At 43.7% G+C, this 19,823-nt stretch overlaps 1 protein-coding gene across 1 annotated transcript; it reads left to right on the forward strand.

Annotated features, from left to right (window-relative positions):
* Positions 1-1,070: 1,070 nt before the first annotated feature.
* LOC102684319 (myotubularin-related protein 7) lies at positions 1,071-19,614 on the forward strand. Its single transcript, XM_006629980.3, has 14 exons — positions 1,071-1,318; positions 2,724-2,846; positions 4,742-4,904; positions 6,013-6,170; positions 6,823-6,951; positions 9,936-10,070; positions 10,772-10,904; positions 13,211-13,320; positions 13,797-13,922; positions 14,330-14,379; positions 14,865-15,065; positions 15,770-15,904; positions 16,188-16,314; positions 17,485-19,614. The coding sequence occupies exons 1-14, from the start codon at positions 1,292-1,294 to the stop codon at positions 17,821-17,823; spliced, it is 1,956 nt and encodes a 651-aa protein (XP_006630043.3). The 5' UTR covers positions 1,071-1,291; the 3' UTR covers positions 17,824-19,614.
* The last annotated feature ends 209 nt before the right edge of the window (positions 19,615-19,823 follow it).

A 19,823-nucleotide genomic window follows, 5' to 3' on the forward strand; every position in this document is an offset into this window, starting at 1 on the left:
CAATGGCCCTTGTGGGCTGGAGTTGATGGAGTCCCATCCTTGATGAAATCAAAGTCAAACCCTCCAATAGCACCAAGTAGCAAATATGGAAATCAACCACGTTTGGGGATAAGTCCATAGAGACCCTCATCTGTGTTCCTGGCCAGGAAAGCCCACCATCCTGCAGACTCTGACGTTGACTCCTCAACCCAGAGCGCTTGGGAATTTCAGGTCCCTGAATAATTGATTCTTTCCATTTAGGAAGGGTACGGCTCCGATGAACTCTGCGGTCCAGTGTGGCGCGAAGGAGTGCCCATGGTGTATTTGTGTCACTCTCACACCATTTTGCTCATCTGCAAAACACAGGAAATTACAGAGACAGACCAGCCCTCAGAGCCACTGTCTCCCTTGCAAACCCACTTTGTTTTTATCACTTTTTCCTTTAAATTATCTTATAAGATTTTGAGTTTTCAAGACATTAACTTCAACATGTGGCGCTAATTAATATTTTTAGAACAAGACAGGCTTAATTGTTTGTTTTCACTTTAGATCGGGCCATCGCGGGGCATCCGAAGTAATGTGAGGCTGCTCACGATGAGCCATTGTAGGATCAAGCACAGCTCTGACCCGAGTCCAGTCTAACTGACCTCATGTCGTTTCAGGCCCAGTGCTCGCTACCTACCTGAACATGAGACACAGCTGTAGCAATACACTAATATGCAGCACAGTGAGCACCTTCTCTCTATATTATCCTTCCTTTTCACTAACCATACGTGCATAGAAATAGCTTGCACTGTTTTTTATTAATCCGTCTAATATCTGGTAGTACTTGACCACAAGTGTCGTTCAGTCGCTCAGCCAGGTGACCTTCCTTGTCTTTATCATTCTGAGCATTTTACAAGATCCATTATAAAAATGCTTTTTATGCACGTATGCATGTACTGTATGTGTGCGTGTTTCATGAACGTTTACTATCCTTTATTCGTGTTTCTGGATATGAAGGAACAGGGTGCCAGGCTGGGATAACCAGGCTTCTGCACTATCCAGACTAATCGGCAGACTTTAGGACCGTGATGTTGTCGTGGTAAGCCCTAGAGGCTGATGGGTGAATCTCAAACCGCAGGAAGACAAACCGTGACCGTAGCACCTGGGGCAGATTTAATTCAATAACATACAAACGTATGGGTGACGTGAGATGTTTATTGGACTTATTAGATGGACATACACACGCACCTAACCCTGCGAACACTTAGGAGTGTGGGACCAAAATAATTTCGCTGCACTAGCAGGTGCTGGGAACGGTCCTTTTGTAATGATGGAGCACATCAGAACGCCGAAGGTAAGGGACTTTCTTGTGCTGATGATCAGCAAAAAAGATCCATCATCATTATCGATGTGGTGGCTCATCATGAATTGTCAGTGCACACCCGTTTGCGTGCGAGAGAGAATTCGTGTATTTTGCTGAAGTGCAATAACGCGGCATGGCCATTCATGCAGTACAGTACGTATTGGCTTGTATTTGACAGAATGGAAATGACTAAGAATCGCTGAGCATTTGTTATTGAATATTGTAACAGCGTTTGCAGTGCTCTTGTATAACCGCTTCATTGCCTAGATGCTACACTGAGTTCTGTGTATTGTACCAGAATAATGAATAAGGGAAATGTAATGGCCCTTATTTAAGTAATTTAAGGAAATGGCTAGAATGTGCGTCTTTAAAGTCAAAATGTACCCACGGTTGGGTCTTGGTTTAATTTGCCGTTAATACAGGTGAGTTGCGGCCCGTCGTGTCGGTTGCTTTCCTGGGATTTTGTCATGTTTTCCTCCTCCACCGTGAGGGCCTCACTCGGGATAGGTTAATGTAAAAGTAATTAGATCCCCCAGAAGCCTCCCTCCTCCTCCTCCTCCTCTTTCTGAGCTCAGCAGCATCAGCAGCCGACCGGCGAGGAAGATGCAGCTGATGTATCAGTCCGCTGCCGTTTCAACTGTGCTCCATGGCAAAGCTTAACTTGGGGCCATGCATGTTCATGTACTGTAGAGAGCGCACATACAGTACTTTGATAAAGGAGAGCAACGGAGGCGAGATTAAATAATGGGTGTGATGAAGCCATTTTATTAATACATTACAAGGGATGTTGCAAGATGGCACTTCACTAAAATCACGTTCAGTACCCGATGCGTACAAAAAAAACAAAAAACGAATAGTTTTATTTTTCCGTTTTGACTTGTTTTGGTATTCTTTACCGCTTCTGTGTTTCTCCTAACATCCCTTAATAAAGAGGTATTAGTATTACCTGCTGTGTGTATGGTGCTGTCATGTACTGTCCATAGTCCAAAAATGGTTTTTATTTACCACAAGCGTATAGCATGGCAGTGTGTCAAAAAGGTTTAAATTAACAATGAAATTATTAATTTGATTAATGTGTTCTCTTAGTCACTATTTTCTGTATTGTTTTGTTTTATTATTCTGTGCTCTTAAAATGTAATAAAACTGCTTGAGAAGCCTGCAGTGAACAATCTTCTGAGATTTTTGTTGGAAAGGAAAAAAATGTTTTTGCTTATATTATTCTGAAATTGTTAACATAAGCCAAATGTCAGGCTTTGAATTGTGGAATTGCAGAATATATACAGTATTTTGATTAAAATTGTGCACTGGAGGGGTGACGTCGGATTGCAGTGGGAGTAACAAACTGATTCAGACGGATTTGGGATTTTCTACTCGTCTTCTCCTGGGTTTTTTTCAGGTTGAAAACGTCCGTCTGATTGACGGAGTGTCTTCCAGGAAAGCAGCGGTGGGCACACTCTACCTGACCGCAACTCACGTCATCTTTGTGGAAAATGTGTCGGAGACTCGCAGGGAGACCTGGGTAGGCACTCGAGCTCACTTTGACAGTGCAGTGCGCGCCAGACGTCTGACTGATGCCTTGGAGAAACGCTGAAAATGTCAGCGCGCTTCTTAGAGTTGTTGTTTACAGTGAATTGCTCGTTATTCAGCTGATGCTTTAGCCCAGAGCAGCCTACATTCGTACAGGAAGCGCCTTGCTCAGGGCTACAGGGGCCCCACCTAAGACTTGAGCTCACAGCCTTCCCGCTGGCAAGTCCAAACCCCTGCTCCCCACTGCAGAAGGCAAATCAATTCAGAAGATCCAGCTGGAAGGAAAGACAAAGGCATAATGTCCTTGCTGAAATCAGTTCTGTTAGGAGCATAGTGTAGAATGAGTCTGTTATGGCGGTGTCGCCGGGCCTCCTGATGTACTGCGTCCTTGTGTGTTTGAGCTGTGCGACTCGCCTGGACCGGTGCCTGGTTTGAAGCTGTGGTCGGGCCCCATGCCCGGCAGTGGTTTGGTGATCTGGATCAGCTGCTGAGTCTGCGGACTAGTTGTCGGGAGAGGTGGAGTGTAACGTAGCTCACAACTCATAATAAGCCTGTTGCAGTGATCCCGCGCTTTCTTAAGAGCTTTCAAATCCCCTGCGTCAAGCGGCCGGCTTCCCGGCACTGAATTCAATCCCCCGTTTCGGGAGGGGGGACTTTTAGCATAGTTGGCTCATCTACAGTAGCTGTCTGTAAGGAGCTGCTGGTGCCAGAGAGACAGCGAGCTTCCTCCCAGGTCTGGCCCCGCAGGCTACGTCAACACTAAAACCGATCCAGACCAGTTTTTACAATGCTGTGGCCATAATAGAGCACTGAAGGAGGGCCTGTACCATCAAAGAGGGGGTAATGGATTGAAGAGCAGTGGTAAATGTACATAATGAATATTTTATTCGGGTATTCCATAGAGCACAAAACCAATGAGTCGATTGCATTCGGGCATGGCTAATATCAGCGTAATTGAAGCCAACATAGTATGGGGGAAGGACCATTTAAGGACACAAAAAAATGACTTAGGATGGGTGGTGTCCGTCCATTTGTAGGAAAAGAAAAGAAAGTTAACATCAAGAAGCCACTTAAAAAGGCCTTCCAGCAAACATAACATGACACACTGCGGGACTGCAAGCCGAGCAAACTAACTGGATAACAGTGAACACGGCGTATGATAGAAACTCATTGCTGAAATTTCAATGGGATACTGAACGAGAGAACGGTTAAATTGCAGTTCATTATGGGTTATCTGCCTTGTAACGGCACCACAAGAGAGAGTCAACACAGACGTGCACAGAAAAAAGGAGAAATCTTGTCTGACCAGATTAATATATTTGAGTAAATATGCCACTATAGATAACATTAAAGTACAACAGTATACAGCACTTGTGTATACTGCTGCATGGAGTGCAGATTATTAGGAAAAATGTTTAGTTTAGGAGTTGCAGAATTACATTTAACAAAAGACAGTAAACTAACTGATAATGCATATATACTGTACTGTAACAAGCAGCCTAACCCTGTTAAGACTGTAGTTAGGATTCAGTTTTTTTTACTAACATGTTATGAATCAAAAGATAGGTTATGATCAGATTTCTGTCACTCCGTTAATATTTATTTGCTTCTCAGATATTTTGGAGAAATTATAAATTTCTGTTGTGGCAGGTAAGCCTTTGATGACAACAGCATGTTTGTGTGGAAGTTCTTAAAAACCACCATGATCTGAGGTCCCATTGGTGGTATTTAAGTATGGTCATATTTCGATCACCTGTTATACACAAATAAACGTTTTACATTTAGAAATGGATTAACACCCGTACATGAATGTAGTGCGCATTCCTGTGCGGTTCTCCTCGGCTTCGATGTGGGATGTATCGCTCCAATTCTCTGCTCGTACTGTAGGTGCTCCACAGCCTGGTGAGTGCCATCGAGAAACAGGCCACAACCGCAACGGGCTGCCCCCTCCTCGTCCGCTGCAAGAACTTCCAGGTCATCCAGTTCATCCTGCCGCAGGAGAGGGACTGCCACGACGTGTACGTCTCTTTAATGCGCCTGTCGCGGCCAGGTAAAGCCTACCGACGCCCCTGGCAAAAAGGCAAAGGGAAGGACGCGTTCTCTGAAGTGATGCTCTCTCTTGCCACAATATTTCACCAGAGATCTATTTTTTTTGGTTTGAGTAAAACTGCTGCGTGACTCACAAAAAAGCGAGTTGCTGTGATCTTAACAGCAGAATTTCAAAGTAGTGAATGAAGGAATGGGGATGCAAGTGAGCACACGCCGAAGGCACCAACACATGACAACCTAAGCTAGAGTAGCCCCAGCATTTTCACTCTGGGCTTTTTGCATGAAATGTACGTAAAAGTTCCCCAAGTAGGTGTGCAAGAATGGGACAAGTCCAGAACAGGGCTCACCAGTCCTGGGCTCAGGGGGCTGGTGTGTCTGCAGGTTTTCAGTCCTGCCTCGCACTTATCAAGCTCATTACTGGCTTAACTGGAGGCCTTCACCCATCCCTTTAAAGCGTAGATGCTTGAAAGACCTAAAAATAAACCTCGAGACCCCAGAGGTAGAAGCTCACCACTGAGTCCCTCCTGGGTCGGTCACCAGTCACCGACTCCACAGCACTTTCCCGACGTCCAGGACTACATCCCAGTGAGCGCATCGCATCACCAGCGTCAGGCCCGGCCGGGAATTGTGTCTTGGAGCCTAAGAAGCAACACATCGGTACCGACATCAGAATAGGCAAGGATTCATACCTTCAGCACAGGAAAGCAAGTGTTGGTCAAATATATACCGTGCAAAAGTGGCAGATGCCGGCAAGTACACTCAGTATTGTAAGTGACACAAACTTGTTCCGCCCTTGCCTGGCGTCTCCCATAGACGCCTTCAGAAGAGGGACGGTCCTGGATATTGAAGTAGAGCTGTACTGATGTCCTCCGAAAAGTGTTTTGACATCACACCCTTCCAAATGTGCGAACTGTGACTCGCAGAGATCTGGGCCGGGTTATTTCTCTGGTAATGTGAGCTGCACATTCACCTGCGTTTTGGGAGCAGTGTATGTTCGGTGTCCAAGACCCCAGAGAAGAGCCCTCGATGATTTCTTTGACTGTGAACCGTTTTCTTTGTTCGCATAATAACTTGACTCTTTTTTTTTTTGTTGTTGTTGTTCCTTTCAGAGAAGTATGAAGAGTTATATTGCTTTTCGTTCAACCCTAAGGTGGATAGAAAGGAGAGAGAGCAAGAGTGGAGTTTCATAGACCTGAGGGCCGAATACACCCGCATGGGCGTCCCGAATTCCCTCTGGCAGGCCACCGGTGTGAACCGCGACTACGGGGTCAGTGCTGCGCTGCCTGTGGCGTGCCAGGTCCACAACACGGGGAACAGGCGCGATCTCGGCTTTCTGTTTGATATGTGGCAAGATTTGGCTTTTGTTGTTATGTTTTTACTGTAAAAAAACAAGTTCATTCGATTGACCGCATCTTGTGTGCTGTGTCACCAGGGAACATCTTTGTTTTTATGTACCGTACATATTCAGCGGCCAGATGGGGATTTGAAATGCACTGTTTGAATTTTAGTCCTTTTTCATGTGCCATACGGTTTAGAGAGTTTTGTTCTGATTTTGCTGGTAAAAATGTATGATGTTGACGTGCTGTGTCTTTTAATTGGGGTCCGTGCTGTTTCATTAATTAATTGGTTTATTACACAACAGTGCCACAGCTGTGGAAACACACTTTTTGGTTTCGTTGTGATGCTATTGGAGAATATTTGCCTGTGAGAAAATGAGTGTCGCAGTTTTGAAAAAATGTTGTTTTATCTTCTCGGGTAGACATGAACTTAGGGGGGTTGTGCGCGTCGGAGCCATCGGCGACGCACCATAGTTAACCGTCGACTTTGAAAATCTGGTGCTCGATTGACTGAGCTGTCCGGGAAGAACAGGAAGAAAAACGATGGAGAAAACGAAGGCGTATTTTTTTTTTTCCCTTCAGGTGTGCGACACGTACCCCTCAGAGCTGTATGTACCAAAGTCGGCCACTCCCGCCGTCATAGTGGGGAGCTCCCGGTTCCGGAGCCGGGGGAGATTCCCAGCGCTGGCGTACTACTGCCGGGACAACACCGTGAGTTATCCCCTGCTTCCAGACCCGCGCCGCTATTGAAATCCGTGTGTGCAATTGAGGACGCACTGCTGCGGTCTTGTTTCTCACTTGGAAACTGTGGCCTCTTCGTTTGCCGGGTGGTTTTGGAGTAACGGGGATTCGTGGCTGAAGTGCGTCCTTCAGTAGCCGTGACAGACCTTAGTGGTGTCTTGAGCCACTAAGCCCGTGTCTTAATTTCAGTCAGAATCCAGACAAGAATGAAGAGGCTTTCGCATCCAATTCATGCGCTTTTTGTGGGTTGAATATCCTTAAGGCCTTCAGAATTTTCTGAGCTGGTTCAAAAAGTGATTGATTTTTTTTTACACGTTCATCTGGCACGTTGTAATTAACCAGTATGTCAGGATCTACGTTTACATTTATTCATTTGGCAGTTGCTTTAGTCCAAAGTGAAACGCAGTCTCACCCGGTGAAGTTGTAAAGGCAGCAGCATAGATACATTTTGAATCAACCCACGGAGAACAGCGGGCGCAGTGTTGATTAAGTGCTGGGATGTTGCACAGAGCACACAACCCAACTACACTGCGGGTGTTAACACATGGTTTGTTAATTAGACCGTCTGTTCTCTGTACCTTCTGTGTTGGTGCCCAGCATGTATTTATTCATTCTGCAACTTAAAAAATGTGGTGGGCTTTCAGACTCTTGCTTCAGATCCACCAGTCTCTTCCCAAGTATTGTAATGTGGTAAGCTAAGGTTGGAACCTTAGCATGCCCTTCAGCAATTTACAGACTGATAAAGGCTGTTTCTAAGCATGTGCACTCTGATGCAATGTTCTTGACTTAACCCCGCACAGAAGATATTCATTGCACAGGAACATAATGGAGGATGCAGACGAAAAGAGCCTATTGGATTCATCGAGCCCATTGTGGTAGTAGCTAATTGTTCCAAGAATCTCAGGTTATTGGCTTCAACAACATAGCTGGGCATCTTATTCCACACTCCTACCACCCTTTGTGTAAAGAAGTGACTCCTGTTCTCGGTGTCGAATACAGTTCCCCACAGGGAAATGGAAATGATTGTTCCAAGCAGTGTGTTTGACATTAATCTACTGGATTGTAATCTGTATTGAAACAGCAGATTAACGTTCTTTAATAGGAGGTCCTCAATCAAAAAGGAGTCTTCTAGAAGCACAGGTGAAGGTGAACCAGGTCGATCAGACTCATAAGGGAGTAGGATAAAGCCTCGTACTGGAAATTGTACAAAAGCACGAGCTGTGTGCTGGAAAATCTTGTGCTGTAGAATTGAAAAAGACCAGGTTTTGCTGGCAAAATCGTAGCTTCTCATGGAGACTGGAAAATTGGAAATTCCCCTCGGATTAATAATGTTTATTGTTCATGTCCTTTCATTTGAATGTCAGATGCTTGAAATGTGTTTGACTTCTTTAGAGGTTTCAAGGGAGTGGTTGTCAGAATCAAGGGTTTTACATGATAAATTATTCGTTTTGGATATTTTTTGTACTACATATTAATGATAAACCGAGGTGAAACAGCTCTACATGTATATAATTCCGCTTAGGGGGGCTTGCTGCCAAATTCCCATGAAAAGTGTCATAATAATACTTGAGTGTTGAGAGGTGATTCTGAAGTGTGGTTGGAAGAAACATGATGTTAATGTCCTAAAGGTCATCAGATATTCTGTATTTACGCCTAAAAATAAATTTTATTTGTTAACATATTATTCCCAATCCTTCACTTACTCATGTTTCTTGTCCTGTATAGAAAATAGTCTCTGTCAGTCCTAAAGGGAAAGATATCATCATATCATAAACAGAATGGGAAAATGTATTTGCTTATTTTTTCTCTCTGTTACTATAATTTTTTTATTTTTTTTTATTTTGCAAGGCCTTTTTTTCCCCCTCAGTAACCAAAAGACATTTTGTTTTTATCCAGCATAAATGAAAGTCTTGGAAAACAACATATCTTTGTATTTTTATGTCTCCACTAATGGTAAAGGCAAAAATGCAAAGCTAGGTGTGTAGTCTGATGATTAGTGGAGCAGTAATAATTTGGTATTTCAACAGCTTTTTTTTTTATTAGTTCAGACGTATGTAGTTCAATGGCAGTGCATGAAATTGGTAATCATTTGTTGTGGCCCTCAAAATCCGAACCAGTGTGCTTTAATTATAATTGCTGCATTTTTAAAATGAAGGAATCCCTTGATGTAAAGTCTATTAAGTATATATTTTTTAAAACTTTGTTAAAGAATTGCTTTCATTAGACTTTTTCTTAAACTTTTTTCGTGTGTTTTACTTACTGTAATATACTACTAAAATACAGCCATGTTCGTAAGCTTTCCTTGCACTACTAGAGTTGAGGCTTAGCTCTTTAATGACAGTAAGCACTTTGCAGAGAACTTCATATCTCCGGATATCTCTCGCTCTTTAAATCTCACCAGCTGCATTTTTCCAGTTACCCCCAACACGGAAGGCAGAAAAAGTTGAAAGATGAAAATTGTGAGGAAGACAATGCAAACAAAAAAAGTTCTGTAGAGACACTTGAGTATCGAGCACTCATCTGAGTTTTCTGAACTTAATGTTCAGAAATGCCCTTGTTCCGTGACTTCAGAGAACTCATCATTAAAATTAACTTAGAGATATTAAAAATAAGTCATTGCAGTTTTTTATATGTTGCAGAGTTTTTCAGAATCTTTTAACTGTGGAGATCCTCCTTAGTGAAAACAATGATTTTACAGTCTTGTTTCTACTCCGGCACGTGAGAGCGCACCCTGCCACCTGGTGGCTGAGATCTGGGAAAAAATAGTCCTATCTCCGCTCTGACGAATTTTCATTATTTGACTCTTTTTGGTAAAACGGTGTTGGCGAATCTCGACGGGCGCGTCCCCGCCGCGGGTCAGATCCGGTGACACGCGGGACATGGTGAGCTTGTCACCCTCTTTTCTCGTTGCGCTCAGCGCGATTTCCCTACTGCGCCCGTGTCTCCGAACCCAGGCCTCCATCTGCAGAAGCAGCCAGCCCCTGGCGGGCTTCAGCGCACGCTGTCTGGAGGACGAGCAGCTGCTGCAGGCCGTCCTGAAGGCCAACCCGGGCAGCGACTTCATGTACGTGGTGGACACCAGACCGAAGGTCAGTCCCTCCTGAGCGCCTCGTCCCTGTTGGCGATGCACATTTCGCCTTGCATGCCATGCTGGAATATTGTTATGGGGTCTTTATTTGCAAATTGCCTGATAATCAATATGCATTTCGGCATCTGCAGTAGCATGGCCTATTGAACAGTCGATTGGCAAGCTTGTTTTTGGAAATTAAACCAGAGCATGTAAAATGTGTGTGTGTGGTTTCACGTCCTTTGATTCCGAGAATCGTGGATTTGGGAATAAAATTAAGGCCTTCAATTGAGGCCGGCACCATGGCATTCATTACAAGACTCACAAAAGCATTTATAAGAATTTTGTTCCAGTCATTCATCTCTAAAACTGAATAAATATATTTATCTCACTGACACTTTTAATCTAACCGGTTTACAGTGGTTAGAGTTAATTTTTTGCCTTACGTTTTTTGATACTCATTTATACAGCTGGGTTTGCCAGAGCTGTGCTTGAGGGTAGAGTAGCACTGTTCTCACATGGGGCTTGAACCTGCAACCCTCTGGTCAGGAACTACAGCTCCTCACAGCCCTCCTAGGTCTTCCTGTTGACTTTGTTGAGAGAAATGTGAATAGTTTGCAGACCTGGGTGACTGATGATAGCTGTAGAGGCTGGGACACCAGTTCTCTTCAGTAGAATTAAAAAAAAAAAAGCTCCATTAATATAATTTCTTTCTGTTTTCAGCTTAACGCAATGGCCAACAGAGCTGCAGGAAAGGGCTATGAAAATGAAGACAACTATTCCAACATCAAATTTCAGTTTATCGGTATAGAAAACATTCATGTCATGAGGAACAGCTTGCAGAAAATGCTGGAGGGTAATCTTTCTTGGTTTCTTGCTCTGAGAAAATCATTCTTCTGTGTTTTAACTTGCTCTCAGCCTTTCATTGTTCTGCTCAAACGAACGCGTCATAGGCATGCCTATTTTGGCTCCCAGTGACGATTAATATTTTATTAAACTTTTGTTCCGAAGGCTGCTTTCTTAAATGCCAGTATGCGGCACTTCCTCTGCTACGCTGTGACATCGTGAAGTTTTATGGCTGAAAACTCAAATCGAGATCCCATCTGGATCTCATTCCCAGGCTATTTCTATTAGTGCGAGCAGCTGTCTGGTGACTCCCCAATAAAGCGAAACGGAGGGCGTGAGAATTAGTGTGTTCAGAAATCTGTCCAAGGCATTGGGGAGCTGCTGGCCTGAAACAATGCAATAAACTGATTTTTCTTCACATCCTTGGATTATCTCTTAGACCTTTAGACCTTTCCTTGAAATTCAGCCTGTTTGTAATCATCATGTCGGACAACTACAGTATACAGATGTTCATGGCTCTGTGCGGAGTTGTCTTCAGATGAGGCAGATGTTGCCCCTTTAAGTTTTTTTTTTATGTCAGCAAGGTAGAAACGATGCAGAAGATTCAGTGTTTACTTAGACATGTGTGAATCCACCAGCAAAGATCAGGGATGTGTGAGCAAAAAGGTTTTTTGTTATTTGTTATATTTTAATGTTCTACTGCTTTGACCTGAATTGGCATTGTTGATTATGGTATTTGTTTTTAATTGTGATAATTGTTTGAAATATTGTACTTTAAATTTAAAGAATCTTCCTGAAATGAGGAGCTTGTAAAAACGTGTGAAGTACTTGTTGGAATCTGTTAGAGGTATACTGGCTTTTTTAATACAGTGAAGTACAGTCCAGGAAAACCTCAAATTTGATTCTTCATATCGCACAGCAGAGTAAACACATTGTCAAGACCTGAAATATTAATTTTCATTCTTCTTATAGTAAATTAATTTTAACAGTGGATATCTGTTTTAAGAGACCATAAATAAATTTGTTTTCAGTAAGAGCAGATATCTGTTTAGATACAAGTAATAGGTTTATTCCATGGTGAAAAAAGAAGAAAGAAAACAGTGTTTCGGCCATGGAGCCTTCTTCAGGTGTGAGAAAGACAGGACAGTAAGCAAAGGTAAAGTAGTGGGAGAACAAAGGCTGGGAGAGAGGAGGAGCGAGAGGCGGGAGCAGGGGACAGAAAGAGGCCAATCAGGAGGTGTGAAGTCAGGATAGGTGTAGAGAGGTGTGAAATTAAACCTACAATGAATAGAGAGAATTTAGAAGAAAAGTTGTTGTTAAGAGAATAGGGAAGGTGTGATCCTAGCTGCAGGATAATTTTGGTTTCTTTAGTCTTTCTGATGTATGAGTTCGGAAAACTGCCTTTGAGAACACAGACGGAGAGATTAGAGTGGTTATGGCCGTCGGAGGTGAAATGTGAAACAATGGGCATGGAGAGATCTTTATCCGTTTAGATGTTTTCTCATTCTTCAGAGGGTGTTAAATCAGACACAATGTACTACATGTATTCTGTTGTATGTACTACAATAGTATTTCACAGATTGAGCTGTATAGTTAGGAGAAAAGGAGAATTTATCCCAAAATTGTTTTCATGTAAATATTGCTAGTTCAACAACTTTTATTTTCTTGTAATTTTATACATGCAGTACAAGTCAAGCTAGAATAAAATTGTACTACTTGAGTATGCACTGTTTGTTAGTCACATATGTGGTGAGGTTTGTTCTTTGTTCAAATACAAGTTCATTTTTTACCACCTTCTAGTTGTTAGTCACCACTTCAAACGTCATACAGTCTTGGAAAGACTGAAGAGTGTCGGAGTCAATCCCCGTTTTACACACAATGAAACCCACCTTTATAGGTGCCTTATAGGAGAGTTAGAATTTATAGAAGGAACAGTGGAGTTCTCGCTGAAAGCACTGCAAGTTTGAGTTGTTGCATGGTCAGACAGCACCAGCCAAATCACGATCACACTCAGCTAGTGAAGTAGTGCTGGGCTGAGCTGGTGATGTCTGGGCTACAGGCCTCAACTCACCAACCAGTTATAGGGGAGTGCATACAACTGGTTAATGTACAAAAGAGTACATTGAAATATACTCTGGCCTGATGCTTCTTAAATGGGGAGGGGGGAACATCTTTCGATGGTAGAAATAATTTATATTTTGAAATTCCTTGTGATTTGTAATCCTATTGGTGATTTTCATTATTTATTTTTATGTGCATGTGAGCTTATTGTGTGGCGTTTTAACCCTGAAATCTGTTTCATTCTGCTGTCTGCAGCGTGCGAGTTCAAGTCGCCTTCCATGGGCGATTTCCTCTGGGGTCTTGAGAATTCTGGGTGGCTGAAACATATTAAGGCTATCCTGGATGCTGGGATCTTTATTGCAAAGGTCAGTCTGACAGTTTTGTCCTTTTTTTTTTTAAAGACAATTTAATTTAAACTCTGCGGGAGTGTACAGTGGACCTGTCCTCTTTCTATTCAGTATGCTGCAGTATTTTATTCATGTACACGTTCTTATTTTAATAAAGCCAATGACAAGTGTGTTCCTGTTAGGATCAGTTGTCCCTAATATTAACCCATGCCATTTTAAAAGCACTCTTGATCAGTGTCAGTCTTCCAGCTGGATGGTTTTATATCCCCATACAAAGTTCTGCATGTATCACATGCTGTGCAAGAAAAAGTTTGTATTTCCGGTATTTTGCATGAAACATTTGAAGATGTACTGACTATCACTGTAAATGCTGTTACATGGAAGTTAAGTTTTAGGTGGTTTCCTTGTTCCTTTTTCTCGCATGACTGTAGAACGCAGGCTGGGTAGCAGGTGATTTGAGTCTAAAACGCTCCCTGTTGTCTGTGTGAACCCAGGCTGTGGCCGAGGAGGCGGTCAGCGTTCTGGTTCACTGCTCGGACGGCTGGGACCGGACCGCGCAGGTGTGCTCAGTGGCCAGTCTGCTCCTGGACCCTTACTACAGGACCATGAAGGGCTTCATGGTGTGTAGCCCTGCCTCTGATCCCTTTGTCCTTGTCAGGCTCGCTGCCCGTAGATACCTGCTGCGCTGGTTTTTTGACCGGTCCCAAATCTGGCTTAGTGCTCAGTTGATATTTATTTCAAATTACACTTTGGAAAACACATTTATTCAAATATGTACAGTATGATTGTGATGCACTAGAATGTGTACAGAGATTATGTTCCAAGATGCCGCATCAAGTTATTAAATCCTTTGGAGCTTCATTCATTTGGCAATTTTATTGTTAATAGTGAGCTTCCAAAAAAGCAGGATTCTTCTTAAGAACAAAATGAGGCTCTAGACCTTATTGGAATGCAATTACATGCTGGATTTGTTGTATAGGTCTGAGCTGCTGTTTGGCTGTAAGCTGCCTGTTGTCTTTGTATTCAGGTGCTTATTGAGAAAGACTGGATATCGTTTGGCCACAAGTGTACTCACAGGTGAGCCATAAGATTGCTTGTTTTCTGTTAGTTTCTTCTCAGGACCCCGTTTTGAGATATTTTAACAGTTTATGTCAAAAGTTTCTTTGTTTATATAACATTAATTCAGTGTCTTTACCTCTCTGTATAAGAAAATGTATTCAAGGTAATAAACAGACAGGTATAAGTTTGAGGATAACGAAAAGTTTCAAATCTGCACATAGTATTTAAGTAATTATTCTAAGGGGTACAGTTTAAATGTGTTTCAACACTGTCTGCTCAGTCTGGTAGGAAAATCTAGTTAATAAATTGATTTTGCAAGCCAATAAGACTGAATTGCTTTTGGTGCGGTGCAGTCCATACTCTGTGCATGCTTGTCCAGTACACTTCAGCCTTGACGGAAGTGCAAGTAGAAATGAAATATGACTGAGATGCTTTTGGGGAAAAAAAGGATATTCTGTCCGTCCTGAGCTGGTTGACTTTCCCGTCGCGTTCCTCGCGTGTAGGTACAACCATCTGGATGGGGACCCCAAGGAGGTTTCTCCTGTCATCGACCAGTTCATCGAGTGCGTCTGGCACCTCCTGGACTGGTTCCCCTGCGCCTTCGAGTACAACGAGAGGCTCTTGGTCCATGTCCACAGCCACATCTACTCCTGCCAGTATGGCAACTTCATGGGCAACAGTGAGAAGGAGAGGCGAGGCATGAGGTGGGTGGGGCACGGGGGTGGGCGGGTCCCCGCTGGCAGGTGTGGCAGTTCTGGGGCAAGAGAGGTAGTGGAGCTTCGGGGGAATGGCGGAGTCCCAGAGACCTCTCGAGATTTGAGCCTGAATGCATATGCTCTTCTGTGGCAAGATTTCTCAAGATCTTGTTGTCTGCTCCTCGGTTCTGGACCACTGCCCAGTCAGCAGCCTCCCTGCTGGTCTCAGACCGGCAGAAGAAGACGAAAGTCTTCTGTAGGTGTGACACTGTGATGAACTGGTGTCCTGGGAACCCTGTTTTGTGCCAGTTAACCGCAGGGTCAGGTTCCTGCCCGCTGCCACCCTGAGCTGGAAAAGCGTATGTTTGGTCCAACGCTGTCCAAGCATGACATCAACTTTGGCCGCACTGTTTTATTTTAAAAGGGTTATATGATATTTCCTGAAGTCCAGTATCAGTATGCTATTTTTTCATAATGATACTGTATATATATATCTCATTCAGCATAATATACAGAGGTGAAAAATACTCTCTAATTGAACCAATAATTTTGTCAGATGTAGATCTTCATCTTTCCTTTTTTCCTTGCGCCTTACTGTCTTTATTATTGTGATATTCACCGGGATATGTTTGTTTTATGAAGCCAGTAGAATAATAACAAACTTCATTTTATGTAGTGCCTTTACATAACTCCTTTTCTCCATTCCTTGGCAGAATCCGGGAGAGGACACACTCTCTTTGGGCTCATCTGTGGAAGAACAGGGCAAATTACATGAATCCCCTGTACAGACCCGACCACAGTCAGACTCAGGGCGTCCTGCGACCAGATACTTCTCCCTACTGCTTCAAGTGGGTACTGCTCAATGGGCAGAACGGCCTCCTCTGGCTCAGGAAGTCTTTACATTGGATTTTACAATGCAAATTTACCAGATCCGCTTTTCCATCGACAACCTTCCAGATGTGTAGCATTCCATGATCCAATGTAAAGTATTCTGCTGTAATTTAGGCATTTTTTAAAAAAATATTTTGTTCATGTAGTGCGGTTGTGGTCCTCTGCTGTGCATTCCCTCCCAGTCTGTCCGAGGGGCAGTGCCGAGGGCGGTTTTGAGGGTGTTGTTGATGTCTTTGGCAGGTTCTGGGGGGGGATGTACAACCGTTTTGAGAAGGGAATGCACCCCCGACAATCCGCGCTGGATTTCCTGATGGCTGTGAAAGAGGAGACGCAGCAGCTGGAGGAGGAGCTGCTGCTCCACGAGGAGGTAGGAGAGAGGACTCCAGCTCGCGGTGTCATGTCTTTGGTGAAGGTGGCGGAGAGGGCAGAGTGGGGCGACTGGGGTGAAGCTCTGCTCTTCCTGCTGAGGCACTGTTTTGACCGCTCTGATGGAAACGGCATCTACCGTGTCTCCGTCGAGCTTCTTCATTCACCCACCTCTCTAAAAACGATTATTGCAGTTCAGAGCTAAAAAGTGGTCTTTATAAACGGGTGAACCTCGCAGATAGAGCTTTTCTGGACACTCCACTTAAAGTGCTGTACAGGTCATGGGGATCCCCTCCACCACCAGCAGTGTGCAGCCCCACCTGGATGATGCACCAGTCCGCTCCCCACACACCAGCTCTCAGTGTGGAGGAGGACAGAGTGACGAGGCCAGTTCAGAGAGGGGGGTTATTAGGAGACCATGATTGGTAAAGGTCAGGGGGAAATTTGGCCAGGATGCCGGGATAACACCCCTATTCTTTTTGATAAACACCCTGTCACTATACTGTGTCATTAGGACCCACACAGACCGCAGGGTGAGCACCCTCTACTGGCCCCACTAACACCTCTTCCAGCAGCAGCCTCAGTGTTTCCCAGGAGTCTCCCATCCAGGTACTGACCAGGCTCACACTGCTGGGCTCCAGTGGGCTGCCAGTAGTGAGCTGCAGGGTGATATGACTGCCGGCAACAAAAACAAAATCTTGAAGAGGTGTCCATGTCAAAGCCACATTATAGTTTAATTGGATCTTTATAATGCACTAAAAAATAATTACAATGACTAACTTCAGCAGCTGGAGTGGGGGTCTCAAAACCTGGGAACCGTCATCCCTAATGGGGACCATCCCAGTACACAGAACCTTTACGAGTGAGTAAAACTGCTTTAGCAACAAAAAACAAGTCTTCCTCAGGTGAGACTGTGCCCTCAGCTTATTAACAGACACTTTCATCTGAAGAGACAATCGAGTGAAGGAATCTGAGAGAAGTACTCTGCTTAAGAGTACCTTGGGAGCATACAAGTGCAGAGCCATAGGATCGGTCCATCTGTCGTTTTCTGTCCCTTTCTGTGTGACCATGCAGTGATCATTTCAAGGAATAGTCCTGCAGGCTGGTGCACTGAGGTTGCCCGCTTAGTAAACGCTGTAGTGACCCATGGGTCTTCCTGATTTATTTTTAGAAAATTGCACAGCTGGAAAAGCAGCAGGTGAAGAGCCGAGCAGCGGGCCAGCCGGTGGACGAGGGTCCAGCAAGGGGTGGCCCCCCGCCTGACAACCTCATGGCTAACACCCCGCAGGACTACACCGGGGGCGTGGGGGGGTTCCCCTCGCGGAGCCCGTCTCGGCCGCTCGCCGGGGGCGCCCTCAAGCGCTCGGACCCCGACCTGTCGGCCAACAGCGACCAGGAGTCGGGCGTGGCCGACCTGAGCTGCCGCTCCCCCAGCGGCGGGGACTCCCTGCCCAGCGAGGACAGCGTGAGGGACCCCGACTCCGACGAGGCCCCCTGCTCCAGCGCCTGAGTGAGGAGGGCGCAGCGGGCCCGGTTTGATCTGAACTGGGCAGCTGCTGTACAGAGAGTTTTCCCATTTATTGTGAATTTTAAGAGTATGGAATCCCCCTGTCCAACCCTGTAATGCAGCAACTGTAAATATGATTTTTTTTCCCTGGTTCTTCCAAACCTGAAGCTGCGGTTTTGACCTGACAATGCCGTGTGAAGCCATCTCCAGCCAGCGTGACGCACCGCAGTGAGGCGTAAGTTAAGCAGTTTTTTTTATCAGGTGCAGGTGCATTTATGATAAGTGTTCAAATTTGAAAAGCTTGGATATTTTTTCGTTTTCCCATGTAAATGGCCGGGAGAGCAACGGGTTGTAGCATCATCATTGCCTGAGTTATGAACACGGTTAACTAAATGTAAGTTGTGGATCCTCAAGTCCCCACAGGGGGCGATGAGGATTCAAGCGGCTACATCTGGAAAATGGGCAGTTTTTCACTTGGGGGGGCCAATAGGAATCTCGTTTTTAAGCTTTTAAGGTAAGGTGCGAGAAAATGCAACCATGATTTGCCAGTGTGTTTCCAAAGCGGGCCTCCGTTGCAGTTGAGGAGACAAGCGAGGGATTAATCAAGAACCTTGCGAGACAAAAATAACAGGAAACAACGAAAGCACTTGTAATATCCAGTGTTTTTGTTGAATGTGTGGTCTGAAGAATCTTGGATTGCAAGCTCAGCCACATATGGGGAATTTTAACTGGAATAAACAAGGTGAGAACTCAGGTGTGCTTAACAAATCACAAAGCTAGAACAAATTTGAATATGTCTCAAAGAAAAGCTTTAACCATATACCTGTAGGAATTGGCATAGAGTGGGATTCTTAATCCAAGCAAATGTTATTTTTATGATAAATAAACGTACTGTAGGTAATGCCTAAAGATAAACACTTCATCATCTCTTGTTGTGTACTGTGAACTATTAGACCTTTGCTTAGGAATTTTATGCTTAGGTCTGGATATTTATTCTTAAAATGCTATACCTGCCTACCTTTTTATAAGGAGTTTTTAATCATTAATTCATGACATTTCCTCTAGGAAACTTCTGAAGTTATATTTAAATGCATTTTAATTTGTGAATTGTGGAAACATTTTATTTCTGTAAAACATGCTTTTGATAATGTACTGTATTGTGCAAATATTAAAGCAAATAAAAGGTTTGTTTAAAATCCAGCTCACCCCCAAAGTAATTTCAGTCATTCTTGATCTTATAAATTGTGAATAATGTATGCCCCTGTGTACTACTCATCTGTTCCTTGGAAAATGTGACTGCATATAGCCACTTACAGTTTGTATTTTTAAGTTTAGTAGAATGTAAATTTTACATTATTTTGAAAGTCTTATTCTTTCTAATATAATGCTTTTACAGGTTGTGAAATTGGAAATTTTGAATGTGACCTTTATAAAGACCTTTTTAAAAATAGAATCACTTGCAATGAGAAAAATGGGTTATGAGCCAAAGTCCTTGCTATCCGGTACAAAGTGTAAATATTATCTGTTAGTAATCGTTACCCTGGTTGTTTGTGATCACTGATTTAGACCTGGGTTAGATTCATGGATCTTGAGTTTACAGTATTAGAGGTCTGGCAGACGATGTAGGCATCTTTGGATTAATGTATAACTCTCATTTACCTGAGAAACGTTTTTAATTAACTGCTAAGAAAAACGTCCACACTCTTATTTCATTAAAAAAAAGTAGAATCAAAGTTTCCTTTGGTTGGGATGTACCAGTTATCACAAATCAAAATAAAATAAACTGTTGCATGTCTTGATTTTCACTCATTTATTTCTTTTAGAAAAGCTTCATTTGCAATTCACTCGTTACAGATCTGCAGTTACAACTGGGGGTGAGTGCGTTAGTACCTAACAGACTTGAGTGGAGGATCAGATATTGGTCTACAGCAGGACTGCCCAGCTCCAGTCCTGGAGGGCCAGAAGATTTTTGGTTTGCCTTTCACAGGGACCCTTAAGTGTGC

Source organism: Lepisosteus oculatus, chromosome 1, assembly GCF_040954835.1.
Source record: "Lepisosteus oculatus isolate fLepOcu1 chromosome 1, fLepOcu1.hap2, whole genome shotgun sequence".
Classification (NCBI taxonomy): Eukaryota; Metazoa; Chordata; class Actinopteri; order Semionotiformes; family Lepisosteidae; genus Lepisosteus; species Lepisosteus oculatus.